This window comes from Liolophura sinensis, chromosome 5, assembly GCF_032854445.1.
Source record: "Liolophura sinensis isolate JHLJ2023 chromosome 5, CUHK_Ljap_v2, whole genome shotgun sequence".
Lineage (NCBI taxonomy): Eukaryota > Metazoa > Mollusca > Polyplacophora > Chitonida > Chitonidae > Liolophura > Liolophura sinensis.
This window is the reverse complement of record NC_088299.1, coordinates 14,629,523-14,647,566: the sequence shown is the minus strand read 5'-3', so window position 1 is coordinate 14,647,566 and position 18,044 is coordinate 14,629,523. Positions and strand designations below refer to the sequence as shown.

Genomic DNA, 18,044 nt, shown 5'->3' with positions numbered 1-18,044 from the left:
CCTTCTTACACACAGCGCTAAAAATATGAGCCCCGGTATGCGGTTTGGGAACTAGGTGTGACAAAGTTCCAGAACAGCTCAGGATGCTCTGTTAACAATACCGCCGTCTAATTGGCTCCTCAACAGTTTATATGACATAATAGCTTGGAGGCGGTATATGAGTCCCAGTTAAAAATGCCGTCAACCAATCCGCCAACGCGTAAGGTAGCAGAGAAGGAAAGCATCATCACACCCCTCCAACAAGACAAGACGAGCAGACAGCCATTTAGCTTGCAATGCTTTGAGTGGTTTGTTCAATAGCCATTGTTGAAATACTTCCCCTCCTAACTTTGCGTTCATAAGAGGGATGGACGTGTGTAAGAAATTGCCTACATCTGCCACAGGGCAGACAATACGGCGTACATTGTTAAAATAAGGCCTTTTGTGTATACTTTAGGGAACATACCAACCTGTGTATCGTTAGTCAATGCTGCTGTACGCCAGATCGATCTTAAGCCAAAGGTCACTCAACGTTAATGTCGTGTAGCAGGGCATGGAAGTTAACTAAACCTTTCAGGAGTAGGTGGATATTAAACAATCAATAAAGGGGGATAACTCAAGTTTCTTTATCAGGATCAGGTGAAAGATCACAGAAACGTGTCTCCCTTTGAAGTATAATATTGTACAGGTAGCGGCGAGGTGCATGTATACGCTCTCCACACGTAGCAGCAAGGTGCATGTGTACGCCTTGTACACGTAGTACAGTGAGGTGCATGTATACGCCTTGTACACGTAACAGCCAGGTGCATGTATCCACCTTGTGCGCGTTGCAGGGAGGTGCATGTAATCGCCTTGTACACGTAGCAGCGAGGTGCATGCATAGGTCTTGTACACGTAGCAGCGAGGTGCGTGTATACGCCTTGTACACGCAGCAGTGAGGTCTTTTCTGCAGGTGTATATGCATGTACACCGCATACGTACACGTCACGTGTACATGTACGGAAGGGCTTACGTGGATGACTTACTGGCGGATTCATAAATTAATGATGCGCAGATATACAAGCAAATCTAATCGGTCTCAGTTACCCTTGATTTCCAGATGATAAGATGCGTGTGTTGTTTACCTCTTCGGCAGAATTAAAGAAGTGTGCAGATGCAATGCACATTTATCTATCATAAAATATGTATTCACTGTCCATTTCATTTCATTCGCCAGCTGTGTTGCACTATTCGCATTCTATGTACTAAACACAATAAATAGCAAATAATGAGTGTTCACAATAGTTTAATACTTTCGGTAAACATGCTGGTGGGTGGAATGCCCTAGGAACCTGTTATATCCCAACAGAAAGTTTACCTTATGTACATGTTAATAACAAAGAAGTGAGGGTGATTGGCCTAGATTATAGTGATGATGAGGGTCATAATGGTGTACCTAATTCGGGTCCAAGCTGAAGGATATTGTTTCCAGTTTGGGCACAAAACGTCTGTTCAGAAATGAACAAACAATTACATAATAACGAGGAAATAAAGGTTTCACCACGTAAATGTAAAGCTTTCGACTTCTTTGCGCAGATCTTTGGCAAACTATATTAAATTTAAACCATAAACGTCTTGGTACATTTACCTAGATTTCTCCACTATTATAGTTGAACCCACGCACGACTATGAGTCTAAACTAGTACACAGAAGATTACATAATTTTGGCCCTAATAGCTTCAGCTGAAAAAGTGTCCCGTTAAATTAATGTAAATTGCAATTAACATCACAATATATATTTTTTTACTTAATTCTGCTTAAGTCATGTTGCTATAGGGGGCGTGTATGTTATTACTATTTAAGCATTCTCATCAACGTTTAGAATAAAAACCTAACTGATGTAATCTGACTAGAGGCCGGACTTCACCGGTTATGTGTGACCATTTGACAACCATCACACTGTTGCCTTTGCTCTGGTTTTACGACATAAAGCACGTGGGAAATGGCTTAAGTTTACAGAAAAACAGCTAGCCATATATTTTACGCGTAAACGGAGTACTTGTAATGCATGTGTCACATGTGTCAGTAAAAAAAGATATACCTATAGGGCGGTTGTCACAGACTGGTTGCCGATGAATTGTTTGCTATACACTCAGTTCTCACCTTTAAACCATATTTTAATGTGCACATGTTGGTGGATGTCTGGTTGACGGCTCCTCTATACATAAATCCGTCGTACATTATTACTGTATAGTTCTGCCGTCGTTTGTGCAGAATGTTCTTTTAGACCTTGGTCTTGCAATAATTAATCTGGAAACGTCCATTGCGGTTGAAATTGGTCTATACGAACATATGTTTGGAGGCCTTGTTTTATTTATTTGATTGACGTTTTACGACGTACTCAAGAATATTTCACTTATTTGAATATCTCCAGCATAACGATGTGAGGAAACCGGGGGAAACCCATGACCACCACAGTTTGCGGGCAGACCATCTCACGTATACGATAAGAGACGTTTGTGAAAGGCTCCTGAGACAGTGTGCAGCGCTGGCACGCTAATCACTCGGCCACGGAGCAATACATCCCCCCTCCCCCGTTATTTATTTGAATGGTGTTTTAGGACTCACTAAAGAATATTTCACTTAGACGACGGCGGCCAGCATTATTATACAAAGTAGACCATCGTTATTAAAAAATAAATTTATCATGTATCTAATCAACGAAGTACGCATGTCTGAACAGCAGTTTTGGTCACTGAAAATGGGAAGCCCTTCATCGTTATATTATACCAATGTCGAGACAGATATCCGAACATCTATTAACTTAGCCTCAAATGGTTTCTTACTCCAAACAGATTGTGTTCCAACACACAACGGACATGTAGTTCAGCGGTAATGCGAGTGTCACATTGGTGGAAGGTAAGAATTCTCCAGCGACCTCACGTAAGATCACCCGCCTACAGGTTTGAAGCCAGTTACATTTATATCCACATAAACTATAAAAAGAACGGTTTGCGTTCATACTGGCAGTATTCCAATCGGTAGGCTCAAGGTCTGGATTTTCCTTCTCTTCTCTTGAATGAACGTCCAGATCTTGTTTCCAGTTCTCAATTTCCCCGAGCAATTAATTAAATAGTTTGATATTTGTTCAACTTTCATCCGGCCTTTGACAAGTTCATAAGGAATTTTCCGCACGTATTATAGTCCCTATACAAATTGGCATGACCTAATGGTGAACGAAAAGTGGTCGTAAGACGTTTGACCTAAGACTGGGCTAAAGGCGCCGTCAACGTCAAACAATAAAAACAAGGTACTCTGGAGATTCCCTTCCCCAGTCCAGGATTGAACCGGTACCTTCATGATGTCAGCAGTGAAAAGTCGCCCACTGAGCAACTTTACACTGGTGATTAAGACATCGCCAAGCCATATGACTGATGAGTTTTCCCTTTCCCAGAGCGAAAAGCAGCATTACCCATTGCATGCCTATATAGCTCTGTTCACAATTCTTGGTAGTCATGATCTATTAATCCGTGTTGTTAGCACTTGACATTAGTTATTAGTCACTTGACAGCAAAGAGTTATCTGTGTAGGCGAACTACATGTTTCGCATTTACACAGAAGATGTACGTCAACTGGTAAGGTCGGTCTAATTTAAGCCACCAGAAAGGATCAGAATAGATCAGTCTTAATGGAGCAGTCTTTTCATTTCTTTATTACCTCTGACAAAAGAAGCTATGTTTGTACCGGCATTCATTCATTTATTTGAATGGTGTTTCGCGCCGAACTCGGGAATATTTCACTAACATTTACCATGGCGTTTATATGTCTGTCACTAGAAAAAAATTTTTCAATGGATTTGCATCAAATTTTGGTTGTGATGCGGACCCAGGACATTTTCAACGATTCTCCACCACTGTTTGTATCTTCTCAGTAACTTTACAGAGAGAGAGTTATAAGTGGATTTTGATGAAAATCTGTGCACCGCTTCGATTTGACACATGATCCAATCCATTACAGTTTAGTGGAGATCTGGATATTTAAAATTGTCGGGAAGCAGTCACTGGCGAATTTTGATGAAACAAAGGAATAAGCACCAATCCAATGCACTAGGACTTGATCCACATCGGGCAACAGTTTTTGGAGCCTGGCTTGGTTCAGGTCGCCTTCCTTCCTTGGTATGAACACCAGGGCTTACCGGTTAGGCAAAAATTCAAACACAGCTACAATCAAAATGTTTCGCTTTAAAAAGCTTAAAATTTATACACTGATTCTTTCTTGCAGAACAATCCACTAACCATAATCTGAACTCTTTCTTGTTCTGAGTTTGGCTTTTTATCGACTTGCAAATTATGGCGTGCTAAGTAGGGGCCCAGAGCTGATCCAAGGCAACTAACTTTGGTCACAGACACAATGGATCCATTTTAACATGAAGTGTTAGATTTGAGTAAATAACGTTTATTACTGTTCATACAAATCTGATTCCCTCGGTACATCACTTGCAATTGCAAACAAAAAAAAAAAAACAAACAACAATGAACCTTTATAAATAACACAATTAGCTATGGTAACAAGATGATATAAGACAAATATTAAATACATGCACATTTTTCAGATCAATCAGAGTACAAATCAAAGGTTTCCTGAGCTATTTTACAACATTTTAACACAAGTATAAGGTTTGAATGCATCACTCTCGTGTTTTCAGGAAGGAGAGATGATGGAGGAATAACTGTTACTTATTCCTCTTTGCACCTTCACATAGAGTCAAATTTGAGCTTAGTGATTATGCTATAACGCTTTTGACCATTAAACAGAATTCGACTGAATTAGAATTTATGAATTCTTTTCAAGATTTTTCATGATTTTTGACAATCAATTATGTCACCGTTCCATTTTGGTCTTCATTACAAAAAATAAGTCCAAATCAGAGACATAAATGAAGGTCAGGAGCGTACATGTATATAATGACCACAGTAATCAGGTAATGTTTTCAGCACTTCCGGTGGTATTGTTTATGCTACTTCATTGCTTTGTCATGATTTTTGGAAGAACTTCATGATAGCATTCATGCACTCCTCAGATTGCCATCTCTCCACCAGTACTTCACACTCGCGGGCATTCACAGCGTGCAGTGTGTCTCTCGCCGCATCACGAACCAGCTTCTTAGACTTCCACAGGCTCTGCAAACAGACAAAAATACATCACGTGGTTTATATACTTGTTGACGTCTATTGCTGTCCACATTCTATCCACTGCTTTTTTTCTGTCTGCTCGGAGAAAAGAAATTCCCCAATCTAACCCCCGCTGAGCCTTCTACTGTTTGTGTCACTGAACTGTGTATACACTAGCTAAGTGTGTGACTTTTTACATATCCTGAAGATTTGTTGAAATACTGAAACTGCAACTTCTCAGTTTTTTCGGAGTATCATTGTTTTAGCAATATGTATGTATGTACTGCAATTAACACTTGCTCTATTAACACCTACTTCTACTTTGTGCAGGTTTGCTGAAATTTTCAGGGACTCTCCACTCTTCACGTACCTGAGGGGGTAACTTTCCCATCTCCTGTAGCCTTGTTTGAACCTCACGGGAGAAGGACTGCTCTGTGAAGACCTCAGACACCAGGCCTCGCTCATAGGCTTGGGCAGCCGTTAGCTTACGGTTAAACATTAACATCTCATTGGCCTGGGGGAAAAGAGTGGAATACTCACAAGGGTTTAATCTTCAATCTTTCCATACAAATTATCACAACAAAGAATATGTAATTTGTAGCATCTCTTAAATGTTTTAATGGCTTCCTCTCCAGAAGGTCTGCCTGCAACTTGCACATGGTCATGGGTTTGCCCCTGGCTCTGCTTGATTTCGTCCGACTACAATGTTGGCTGCCATCGCACAAGTGAAATATTGTTGAGTATGGCGCAAAACACCAAGCAAATAAACAAATGCTTTAATATCTTTTAGATACATTCATATCTGATAGCCTCAGATTTCTGCATTTCATAACACTCCTTTGTTTGAGTTCTGAGTTGCATGGTTTTAAATGTATGAATTGCATTATTTGAGGCTGAGGATGAAAGTTGGCCACCAAAAACATCAGTACCACAGGTTACCTATTGTGTTTTCCCCATGCATGCTCCACATTTAGGACACGTTCAACTTATGCTTTATTCTTTAGAGAAAAACACAAGCAAACATTTGCTCCTCAAAGGGATCAATTCAATGCACAATATGTCCATATGCTCAAGACCAGCTCATGTCTTTGTTACATGCACTGGTCTAATGATGGGTCACAAATGAACACAAAAGTGCCACAACCAAAAAAAAAAAACCATGATCGATTAAAGTGTGGCATGAAAGTTTTGATTACCTTTCGTCTATAGGTAAATAAAAACTTTCACCTGGAAACGCAAAAACTGTCTGCTTAGATAAATCTTAAATATGTATTTGTGAATATAGTTTGCACTGAGATGTTTTAAACAACAGGGGAAAACAGTCATTCAATAGATTTTTTTAGTTTTTGGAGCAAAATAAAACAACACAGCACACTTTTTATAAAAACTGTGCAACAGAATTGGTGTGCAACAGAATTCAGCACTGAGTGATATAAACATTCTTTGGGTTAACTCAAATCAAATCCTAATATCAGCACGATAAATGTGAACATTCGCAACACCTGCACCTAATTCCATTTATACACTGGGCTGAAATCAACTTAGAAAGCACAACCTGAACCATGAGTGTAAAATCATTGCCCATGCATCAAAGCTACGGATTGTGCACTAACAGCAAAATACACAGTTATTGGCATATATCTGAATGTTATTTAAAAATACCATCAAAATCCCACAGAGAAGTTAGTCATGCACAACATAAGACAAATACATTTTACAGGGGTACTGCGAAATATGTGGTAAATTAACTAAAATTTTTACCCTAAAATATCAGACATTCAAAGACATTCAAAGCAATATTGAGCGATAAACGAAAAGGAAATGCCATGCAAAACCAAAAAAACCAAAAAACAACTTTGGCCTTGGATGTTTCATCTTCAATAATAATCAAAAACTATTCCTTTTCCATTTCTGGTGAATATCCTGTGGTTCTTATACACAATGATACCATTAAGAATTAAGGAATAAATGATCTGACCTACCTTAGCTGCACCCATCAGCTTGGGAAAGATGTAGGAGGAGCAACCCTCGGCAGACTGACCCAGGGCAGTGAAAGGTGTGTGGAAGGTAGCCTGCAAAACGTCAGCAAATATAGAATCTTAACAATGTGGAACATAGTCCATCCACTGGTAAAACCAGTCTGCAAAACGTCAGCAAATATAGAATCTTAACAATGTGGAACATAGTCCAGCCACTGGTAAAACCAGCCTGCAAAACGTCAGCAAATATAGAATCTTAACAATGTGGAACATAGTCCATCCACTGGTAAAACCAGTCTGCAAAACGTCAGCAAATATAGAATCTTAACAATGTGGAACGTAGTCCAGCTACTGGTAAAACCAGTCTGCAAAACGTCAGCAAATATAGAATCTTAACAATGTGGAACGTAGTCCAGCTACTGGTAAAACCAGTCAGCAAAACGTCAGCAAATATAGAATCTTAACAATGTGGAACATAGTCCAGCCACTGGTAAAACCAGTCTGCAAAACGTCAGCAAATATAGAATCTTAACAATGTGGAACGTAGTCCAGCCACTGGTAAAACCAGTCTGCAAAACGTCAGCAAATATAGAATCTTAACAATGTGGAACATAGTCCAGCCACTGGTAAAACCAGTCTGTAAAAGAATCACAAGCATTACTATGGTATCTATGTATTTTTACACAGCTTGGATCCGGCTTATGTAGGCAAGAAAGGTGTACATTCATTACTCTCTGGTTTTATTCATACCATTAGCCAATATTTCAAGATTAGTTTTAGCACAGAAGCTGTAGGGTATTTTTGTTTTTTATTGCTTATGTTCTGTCAACTTTTTATTTTAAAAATGCAGGGTGCTGAGCTAGGATTTTCAAGAAAAATTAGACCTTCTTAAAATGACTGCTAGTCACAAGGGAGTTTTCAAGTTTCCAGGAGACTGCTTCCTGAGTGTAACACCATGGATGTTCAGTTTGCTCACAGAGGATTCTGGGTAATCTAGCAAAGGGAAGGCTATGGTAAATGACCTGAAGTTTCACGAGTGAGTGAGTGAGTTCTTGGGGTTTAACTTCGTACTCAACAATTTTTCAGTCATATGACGATGAAGGAATCCTTAGGGTGCATGTACGTGTAATGTGCCTCCTTGCAGCGGGACGAATTTCCACCGCTCTTTTATCTAGTGCTGCTTCACTGAGACGACTTACCGAAGGCAAGTAAGCCGCCCTGCCCGAGCCATTATACTGATACGGGTCAACCAGTCGTTACACTATCCCCTTCATGCTGAACGCCAAGCGAGGAAGTTATAACTTCCTCTTTTAAAGTCTTAGGTGTGACTCGATCAAGGATTGATCCTGGATCTACCGGTCCCGAAGCGGACGCTCTGCCAACTTTGCTATCCGGGTCGGTGTTTCGCAAGTGAACTACTGTCGTTTACTTTAGCATGAGTTGCCAGCAAGATGACAAAAGAGAGTGATTAGCCTCTTGCCCATGTCATCATCTTGCATTCAGCAGCTCTGGTTGCTAATCCTCGCCACATAACGTCCATTCACTGACAGTGATGTGTGCAGGTCTCCCGACTAGTAGGCCTAAATGTACATCTCTAAATATACCCATAAACAAAATCGAAGAATGTATTAAGACAAGCAATGTCTAATACAAACCTTTAAATTGCAAACACCATTTGAAAGCATGACCACGCCAAACAAGGAACATCTGTACACTACAGATGAACTGATTATACACCGTTATCTGGTGAATGGTTGTCTGCTGAGAGCCCCAATATGTGTGTAAATGTATGTCAACTAAAAACGAATTTCACTGAGAAATATCTGTCATCAACTTGACACGTCCATTTTATTCCAATTTAGTATGTCGGTCTACACAACATTTTGTTTCTTTACAGTCGGAACTGTCCTCCTATTGCAAAAGAGCTCCTTTCCTCGCATTTTTATATCCATTAAACATAGAAACCATACTCCACACGAGGTTTCCGAAAACCACCACAATCCACTTTTACCCCATTTGGTAGCACTGTGTGCGAGCCCGGAATCTGGAGACAGAACTTGTTTGGGTTGTTATCACATTAGGACTTTGCACAACACCGTCACTGGCAATATAAACAAACTGTTTTATGATTTCCTGTACGCAGTTTTGCCCAGAAGTGATTAATGTGTCGCCAGCGACAGGTATGATTATTGTTTTGCCTTTTGCCAGCAAAAATCACGTGATCGATGGGTAGACATGTGGAAATTTGGAATCCTGTGATGGTAAGTGGCTTGTATCTGAATGTAGGTAAAATCAATCAGTATTACTAAAATTTCATCTGAGAGGACATGATTAAATATCAAAGTAAATTAAGTATTCATGTTTACGAAATATGGGCAGAAGTTGACAGTCTTTCAAATTACGCCAGAATGAAAAGAGAAATGTTTAGCTGCATCGGTCCAATCGCATGTGAGTAGGTGTCACTCTGATTACTATTCAACATCTTCATCTCGTCTGCTGGTAGGCCAAGTCTGCAAGTATGGACTCGAGGTGTGCTAAATTCTGCTACAGCTTTCCGTATGGAGAGCCGTGCAGTTTAAAAACGGACATTTGACATGACACTCCAAATGCATAAAGGTAGTGGATAGTCACAATTAATCTCCACAAATTTTTCTCTGAAATTTCGTTTTATCACAAAATAACTATAATAAAACAATAAACCTGTTGCGAAGTGCATGAACTAAAATTATTATGATCAAAACTGAGGAAAACATGAACTGTTGGTGGTAGGAGCATAGGCTAACTGCTCAGTGAAGCGTGAGCTTGTTTAATACATTCTTGAACTGTCCTTATAATCCCCTCCCCACCCCTGATGCTCTCCTGCGGTGCTCAGTCAGTAACAGCAACAACCAACACAATGAATCTGTGGATACACTTTAGGAGTCCCAGGGTGAAACCTTAGGTCATCTACCGTGCATGAGCATTCAGTCTCGGCTCTGCTTTTACACAAAAACTAGTCATTCGCCACAATTACTTACACTGTCTACAGCATATACTGCATCATACAGCCCGAGTACAGTGACAGACACTCCTACTGCTGGTCCATTGATCAGGCCCACCAGGGGTTTGGGGAAGTCGATGTAGGACGCTATATAACGTCTGGAACAAAACACACACGAACCTCCTAAGGGCGATGTACATGCAGACAGCTATATAATACCTGATAATACAACATAATCAAACTCTAAAGGTCAAATACAGCTTTGCCATTTGGACTAAGGGTTTGATTTATTTATTTATTTATGTATTTATTTGATTGGTATTTTACGCCGTGCTCAATATTTCACTTATACGAAGGTGGCCAGAATTATGGTGGGAGGAAACCGGGCAGAGCCTGGGGGACACCTACGTCCATCCGCAAGTTGCTGACAAACCTTCCCACGTCTGGTCGGAGAGAAAGCCAGCATGAGCTCACAGCGACCACATTGGTGAGAGGCTCCTGGGTCATTACGCTGCGCTAGCGCACTAACAAACTGAGCCACGGAGGCCCCCGAATAAGGCTTTGAAGTATATCAAATATATGGCAAAATATTCAACTTCAATCCTATGATGAAAAAGATACATGTTGATAAAAGGAATATTATAAAAGTCACTTTCAAATTCAAACTGTCAGAGAAATGTCTAGTGTCATTTTAATTCAGGGTTTTTTTCCTTATGGTGAAGAAATAGTGCAAGGTCTAGAGTAAGCACCTCACTTGGCCCCGTACGTGACCAACAAACTTACTTGAGGATTTCTCCTCCCTTACGCGCCATCTCTGGGATTTTGTCTGGAGTCACATTGGCAAAATTCCCCAAGTCATTCCCACTGCAATAAAAATTACCAGCACCTGCAGAAATAAAACAGACACAATTAGTTCTTGTTCATTTATTTGTTTTCTTGCACACTATAACAGTACTTTTGTTTCATTTACATCAGTGCAGTCAGAAGTGGAGAAAACCAGGAAGCAGCGGGGGGAGGTGCTGAAATTAAAGTGGGGACACTAAGCCCCCACCACACCCCCACCTCCCACCCAAGCCCCACCCACCTACGAATGTTTTTTTCTGTAGATCAAATGATAATGCTGAGTGGTTTTGAACAATGTGCCCTTATTCCTGACATATCACCATTTTTTCACCAGACATCACCTAAATTGTGTCGCCACAGGTTGCTAGAAGACCTTCCCACGTATGGCCGGAGCCATTCCTTTAATCTTGACTCCGAAGTGTTCAGTTCTTCACACAACACAGCTCTTCCGCAAATTCACCACAATCTTGCGCATATTAGGGGTCCACCTTATCCTTGCAGGACAACTCTTGAAATTGTTCAGATTAATATTATTATTATTATTATTAGTTGCCTCATAAAATTGCTGATTTAGCAGCCATTTTGAATTTCATAGATTAGCTTAAAGAATATTCCCCATAACGGCTAAACCCATGGAGATAAAATTTTCGTTTACAGTTTTTAAGTGAATTGCCCTTCAAAGATTCCAATCATTGAGTTTGGTATGCAAATTGGGAGAAACCAACCTAATTAGTTCAAATAATAGGTAAATTTCACAAACTGCACAATTATATCAAACAAAAACATTTCTGAGGATAACTTGATTTCAGAGTTATGAATTTCAAAGAATTATTCCCGCTGAGTTGTGATTTTCATGTAAATACCAAAAACTTTGAACAGAAATCGTTCAATTCTCCAAAATTCAACATGCTATTTGAAGGACTACATGGAACTGTGAATGAATGTATTCTTACTGTCTTTTGGCCATGGACACCAACTGTTCAACAATGTATTATGTCTTTTGTTCTCCGCTATCAGCAGAAGATCAAAGCTGTCCAATCTCTATGCTAATTTTCAGTAATAAGCCATACTAATGATGCCTGGCAATCTTGGGTTCAAAACCAGTATGTTCCTTTAAAAGTTTTTTTTTGGCATTTTTGTGTTTACTATTCCGTATATAATTTATTCACAGCGTACAGAGCCGATCCACCAAATTTTTACTGTCCGCGACAGCTATACATGTAGCCCAGCACTGCTATCTGAAAGCAATGTTCCTTTTCATTGGTCTTCACCAGCCCCAATGGACATATCTAGCTGCCTGTGGTTCAAATCCAGATAATTCCTGCTTATCTTTTTCACTTTTTACCATTATCATGAACTTTACAGACATAAATCTACCAGACAAGAGACTAGTAGCGTGGACCACAGCAATGTTTCCTTTGATACTGTGGACCTTAAACTGTATATAATGTGAAGAATACAGACTTTTTATGTTGTACATCGTATATAAACGTATATAAAATGTAAAGGACCGTGTGAAATGTACGCACCTGTCACACACGCTAAATGTCATGTTTAATGTGAAATATACAGACCTGTCATACTTGCTAAATGTCATGTATAATGTGAAATATACAGACCTGTCATACTTGCCACTATGACACTCTTATCTTCCTCAGCCTCCTTCAATGCCTGCTGAATTTGTTCATACATCTGGAATGTATTCCACCACAGATTGCATTTTATTAGGCGCTCCCATGCTCATTATGCAAAAAAACCTATAATATTTGTACATCTTGTACGAAGGCAAAGTCACCTAATGGGTAAGATACAGGTTTGGATGTGTTCTTGTGAACAATGAGTAAGCTGATCACAGTCAGGAAAAGGTGTTTGCTATCTTAGTGCCATGGGTTTTGATTTCACACGTATGAAAGTTAACGCCAGTAAATAAAAAATTTAATCACATACATCAAATCTGTGTTATTCAACAGAAAAATCCCAATTTAAGCAATCCAGACCCAAGTTGTGTCCTTCTGATCCATTCTGTTATTATCTGTTGTATCTAAGACAACTTATGGGCTAAAATTGGTTACACAGTACCAAGTAATGAAAATAAAGAAAGCATTTAAATTTAATTCTTCCAGCTGGCACCTGAGATACTTCATATAGCATCCCTGGATAAAGCATGTATTTAGAACTACATATACGGTATTTCACCTTAAATTTAGCATTTCACTTCATTTTGACGGATTCATCCACCTAATGAACAGCTAGATAAGAATTTGATTAATTTCATATCCCAAAAGTTGACATTCAAAGTATTATTTTAAGATGCTTCTGAAAGTGCATTTTACTTACCAATAATTAGATGAAATACATTACGTCATGAGTGCTCAGGCTTGTTGAACAACAACACCACCTGGACAAATCAAGGGCCAGCTTACCTCATAGTTGATGGCGTTTTTCTTTTTGGGTCTGTTGAGTGTGATAGCATATATTCCATTAGAGTTGTTTATAATGAGCTCTGAAAATTTTCCGGATGGTGATGAACTGCTAGTTTCAGAGGCAGGCGACTCCTTGGCAACCAACTCTTCTACTATCTTGATGTACTGGAGCTGTGCATCATCCTGCATGGTAAACAAATACCCAACAAGTTTGTTACAACTTTACACCTGGAACAGGTTTGTTACAACTTTACACCTGGAGTGAAGACAAATTTTCTGATGGCAGTCAGACTAATGGGTGAAGGAAATTAAACAATGGCTGGAGAAATACAGCCCTAACTTTCCCAAATATATTTTCAACTTAAAGTGAAAGACAGCACCTGACTAATGATTATGTCCACTGAAAGACTACCATTCAAATTATCTTAAACTGGTATTAAGAATTTGTTTAGATTTTTTTCAACCCACTAAAAGTTTAGAAAAACTTAGTCTTGACAGAGCTTAAGTGCGTCCCCATTATCGAGAGAAAAGTTGACGTCACGTTTACTCTAGGTCTCTAAATTTGAAAATTTTTTCCGTATAATGGTCTAAGCAGTAGCCTATGGCAGATACAAGTTGTGGGCTTCAGCCACGAAGGCCCAAATGTAAAATAGCTTTCTCTGTAATTGGACATACTGAAAGAACATTTCTTCCACTGCTTGAACTGTTGATACCGTAGGCCTACTACATAATCTACAAGGAACTCCAGCGACCCTGTTTAAATAGCCTGCAGATGCACAGCTGGGGTACTCCTGGTTCATTTCGTAGCCTCCAGAGGGGTTGTGCTGGTGATGAGAGCGGTGCTGACCTAGTTTTCGCGGACATCATAGACAGCATCTTGACTTGAACACAACGTTTTAATAATTTTACTGTATTTTACAAAAGAAGACAGAAAAAAAAAAACATTCCTTCTACACGAGAAAGACGAAGAAGCAAAATTTAAATTCTTCAGTTCTAATAAATTCAGAGAGAAAAAAAAAACATCATAAGATTTAGTTATTTTTAAGTGTTGTCCAGTGAGAAGCTGTCTTGTTACTCCCATAAACCTTCAGCATCCCTGATGAAATTTTCACTGACTCTGATATTTGTTATTTAGACACTGCTGACTAAACACTAAAATGAACGACAAAAAATGTATTTGTATAATTTGAACAGAGTGACTATGTAGGCCTATAAGGTCTATTGGCAGATGAATGCAGTTTGGGCCGAGACAGTATGCTGGTGTCCGACATAGTCCATGACCTAATCTGTTGTTGAATATTACACAGCTTGTAAATCAACTTATTTTACATCTGTGGTGTTCCGGAAATGATACAGACCTGTCAATCAACATTGTGTGAAATGGTCCTTCAGCTCGTGTAACTAAATTGTTGTAAACAATCTCAAATGCAGTAGTTCTGTGTTTTCATATGTCACTTCATGGAGCAATGGGTAAAGGCTGCGTCATAGCTTAGGCCACACAGTCTGACAGCAATGTGTTTGATTGGATAAACTTCTCAAGATGGCTGCCTCGATTCACACCAGCCATTTATGCGGTATTGTCATTTTGTTCTACATGTTATTACGTGAAATCTCATTAAAATAATACAAAATGATACTTTCTAGAAAGCTTGACTATCCTGCTTTCACCTGAAATATATTTAAGCCACGTGCTGTCTTGTCCTCACCTAAACCATGGCACAACAGGACCTCACCTGTTATGTCGCTCACCTAAACCATGGCACAACAGGACCTCACCTGTTATGTCGCTCACCTAAACCATGACACAACAGGACCTCACCTGTTATGTCGCTCACCTAAACCATGGCACAACAGGACCTCACCTGTTATGTCACTCACCTAAACCATGACACCACAGGACTCACCTGATATGTCGCTCACCCAGACCATGACACAACAGGACCTCACCTGTTATGTCGCTCACCTAAACCATGGCACAACAGGACCTCACCTGTTATGTCGCTCACCCAAACCATGACACCACAGGACTCACCTGTTATGTCGCTCACCCAGATCATGACACAACAGGACCTCACCTGTCCGCTCACCCAGACCATGGCACAACAGGACTCACCTGTTATGTCGTTCACCCAGACCATGACACAACAGGACCTCACCTGTTATGTCGTTCACCCACACCATGACACAACAGGACTCACCTGAGACAAGTCACCCAGAAGTTGACATAACAGGACTCACCTGTGACAAGTCCCCCAGACCATTCCATGCATCCCATTTCGCCTTCCCAACGAAGTCCATCATTCCAGGCTTGGGGACATTGCATTTTCCCACGGTGGCCTTCAAATACAATTTAATTACCCTAATTCCTCCACCTGTTCGCATATGAAAGGGTCAACTTTTAATGCAATTTATGCACCTTACAAATTTGATTCTAGAGAAAAAAAATACACTGACTGGATTATCAAATTTCAGGTCAAGACAAAAAGTACAATTTTATCAGTCTACAAAGTATAATGCCATCCCAATATGCTTGAACAAACATCTTGCAAACACGCCAAAAAGTTGAAGAATTACAGTATTTATTTGATGATTGCTGATACATGCCTAGTTCAAATATGTTCCACTTTTACGACAGCAGATTAATTGTGGTGAAGGAAACTGAGCAGTCTTGGGAGAGATCACCGTACCTAACAAACCTCCTGATTTAAACTGTTGCCAAAACTTCAGGAGCTTGATTTGTATTCATTTATTTGAGTTAAGAAGGTCAAGTTAAGAATATTTATTTATGTATTTATTTGATTGGTGTTGTACTCCATATGCAAGAATATTTCACTTACATGATGGCAGTCAGCATTATGGTGGGAGGAAACCTGCCAGAGCCCAGGGGAAAATGTATAATGGCCATCTGCAGGATGCTGGAAGACCTTCCCACATAAGTACCACCTTCTAAGGCATTGGTCCATAAGATACTGTCAGCAGTACCCATTAGTTCCCAAAGCCAGTCTGGGTTTTCAAAGATAATTTCATATCACTATAAATGAGAACAGGACTAAACACATGTGTACATAAAGATGAAGAGAATTTCTCATTCTGCCAAATCATGAAATTAAAACTATGAGCTCTGTCTTACAAACTGCAGCACATTCCCCTGAATTTCTTTTTTGAACATGGACAATGTCACAAACAATACCTGTTTAAATAAAGCATACATCTGAAGTTTGGTCACATTTCCAGGGTCCTCTTTCAGACTGTTCAGCCGCTGTTTGGCCTTATCAAACTCTACATCATGAGTAGCCCATAGAATACGGCCATGACTTATCGCTCGTTGTTTGCACTGGAGACAGGATCTGAAAAGTCAAAGAGTCAAAGAATACAATGGCTATGATAAATCAGGGAAATTTTAACAGCCAATGAGATCACTTTTTCAGAATTCTCCCTCAACTTTTAAAACTGCTAAACATGATTTCACAGAATAAACCAGTGCCCTTCACCTGATCCCTGAGAAAACCTCCAGACAGAAAGTCCCAGCCAAAATAGCTAGAATGAAGTGGATTAGTCTCCTAACTCACTGGTCACACACTTTACTTCATCTGAGTGCAAGGCCCCTTTTTAGGGATTTAGTGGATGAAGGTGCATCACTTTTATTGGCAAAGAAATATTCTTCTTCCAAGATTATGACACAAAGCATGTCGTTTCACATTGTAACTCACGCCTTATCAAATATCCATAACTTCAACAATTAATTAGTACTTCTTTCTGGTGCTCAACACTATTCGTTATATGATTATGAGTCATCATTAGGTGTGTGTACAAATACTGCGTCTTCTTATGGCAAGGCGAGTCCATGTCGCCAAAATGTTGCCGCCACTGAAGTATCATGCCTAAGACACCAGACATGACACCCAGTCACATGATACTGACATCCGGCCACCCAGTCCTGTTTCCTTCCTCTAACCTTTCCGTGCTGAGTGCCAAGTGAGGCAGCAAGAAGTACCATTTTTATAGTCTTTGGTATGACCCAATCTGGTTTTGATCACAGATATCCTGACTTCAGGTGGATGCTCCAAGTCTAACCATTAGGCTACCAAAGTCATCTTGCTATAGCCTCCTCTATGGTTGTGTGTGGGAGGATCTTCCAGCAATCTGCAAATGGGTGTGGGTTCCTGGGTCTACCTGGTTTTCACCCACCAAAGTGCCAGCTGACGTCATATATGTGAAATATTCTTCTGGACAGTGTAAAACTCCAAATCAAATAAATAAATAAAACCATTCACTCGATTAGGCCTTAACAAATGCTCACAGAAAACAGTAAAGTCTTGTTTCAGTTTAATACATCAGAAATCACTTTCGTAATACGTGGAGATGTACATATCAGTGGACATCTAATAGCATCATTGACCTCCGTACAGATATAGTGAAGTGCCTGTAGTACTATTTTGCTAGGAACAGAACCACGCCTTTCATTCCCTGGATCAACGGTGTGTGGCATGTATGTGGCCGTATAAACCACAGTTTAAGCCTGTCTGCTCGTCATTGTTAGAATGGCATTGGGGAAAAGGGAAACAGTCAGTGGGATTTGTAAACCAATAGCTGACTGAGCATATGAACCCCCAGAACAAATTCGCTTTCAGCACCTAAGTTTGGCTGTCAAACGCCGTGCACATCTTCCCTGGACGGAGGCGGCCATTTT

The 18,044-nt window shown here is 39.9% G+C and overlaps 1 protein-coding gene across 1 annotated transcript; it reads right to left on the bottom strand.

The window, feature by feature from the left end:
- Positions 1–4,861: 4,861 nt before the first annotated feature.
- Positions 4,862–18,041, bottom strand: LOC135465488 (enoyl-CoA delta isomerase 2-like). The gene is made up of 10 exons (XM_064742729.1): positions 17,989–18,041; positions 16,545–16,701; positions 15,593–15,691; positions 13,355–13,537; positions 12,551–12,623; positions 10,872–10,974; positions 10,126–10,246; positions 7,112–7,201; positions 5,500–5,643; positions 4,862–5,138 (listed from the first exon to the last, which is right to left on the bottom strand). The coding sequence occupies exons 1-10, from the start codon at positions 18,039–18,041 to the stop codon at positions 4,992–4,994; spliced, it is 1,170 nt and encodes a 389-aa protein (XP_064598799.1). The 3' UTR covers positions 4,862–4,991.
- Positions 18,042–18,044: the final 3 nt, after the last annotated feature.

Excerpts from the sequence above, each read along its gene's own strand:
- LOC135465488 (XM_064742729.1), bottom strand. The coding sequence starts at position 18,041 with ATGGCCGCCTCCGTCCAGGGAAGATGTGCACGGCGTTTGACAGCCAAA. Across the intron at positions 15,692-16,544 it reads TGTATGCTTTATTTAAACAG|GCCACCGTGGGAAAATGCAA; the intron begins GTATTGTTTGTG and ends TTGTATTTGAAG. Across the intron at positions 7,202-10,125 it reads CAGTATATGCTGTAGACAGT|GCTACCTTCCACACACCTTT; the intron begins GTAAGTAATTGT and ends GACGTTTTGCAG.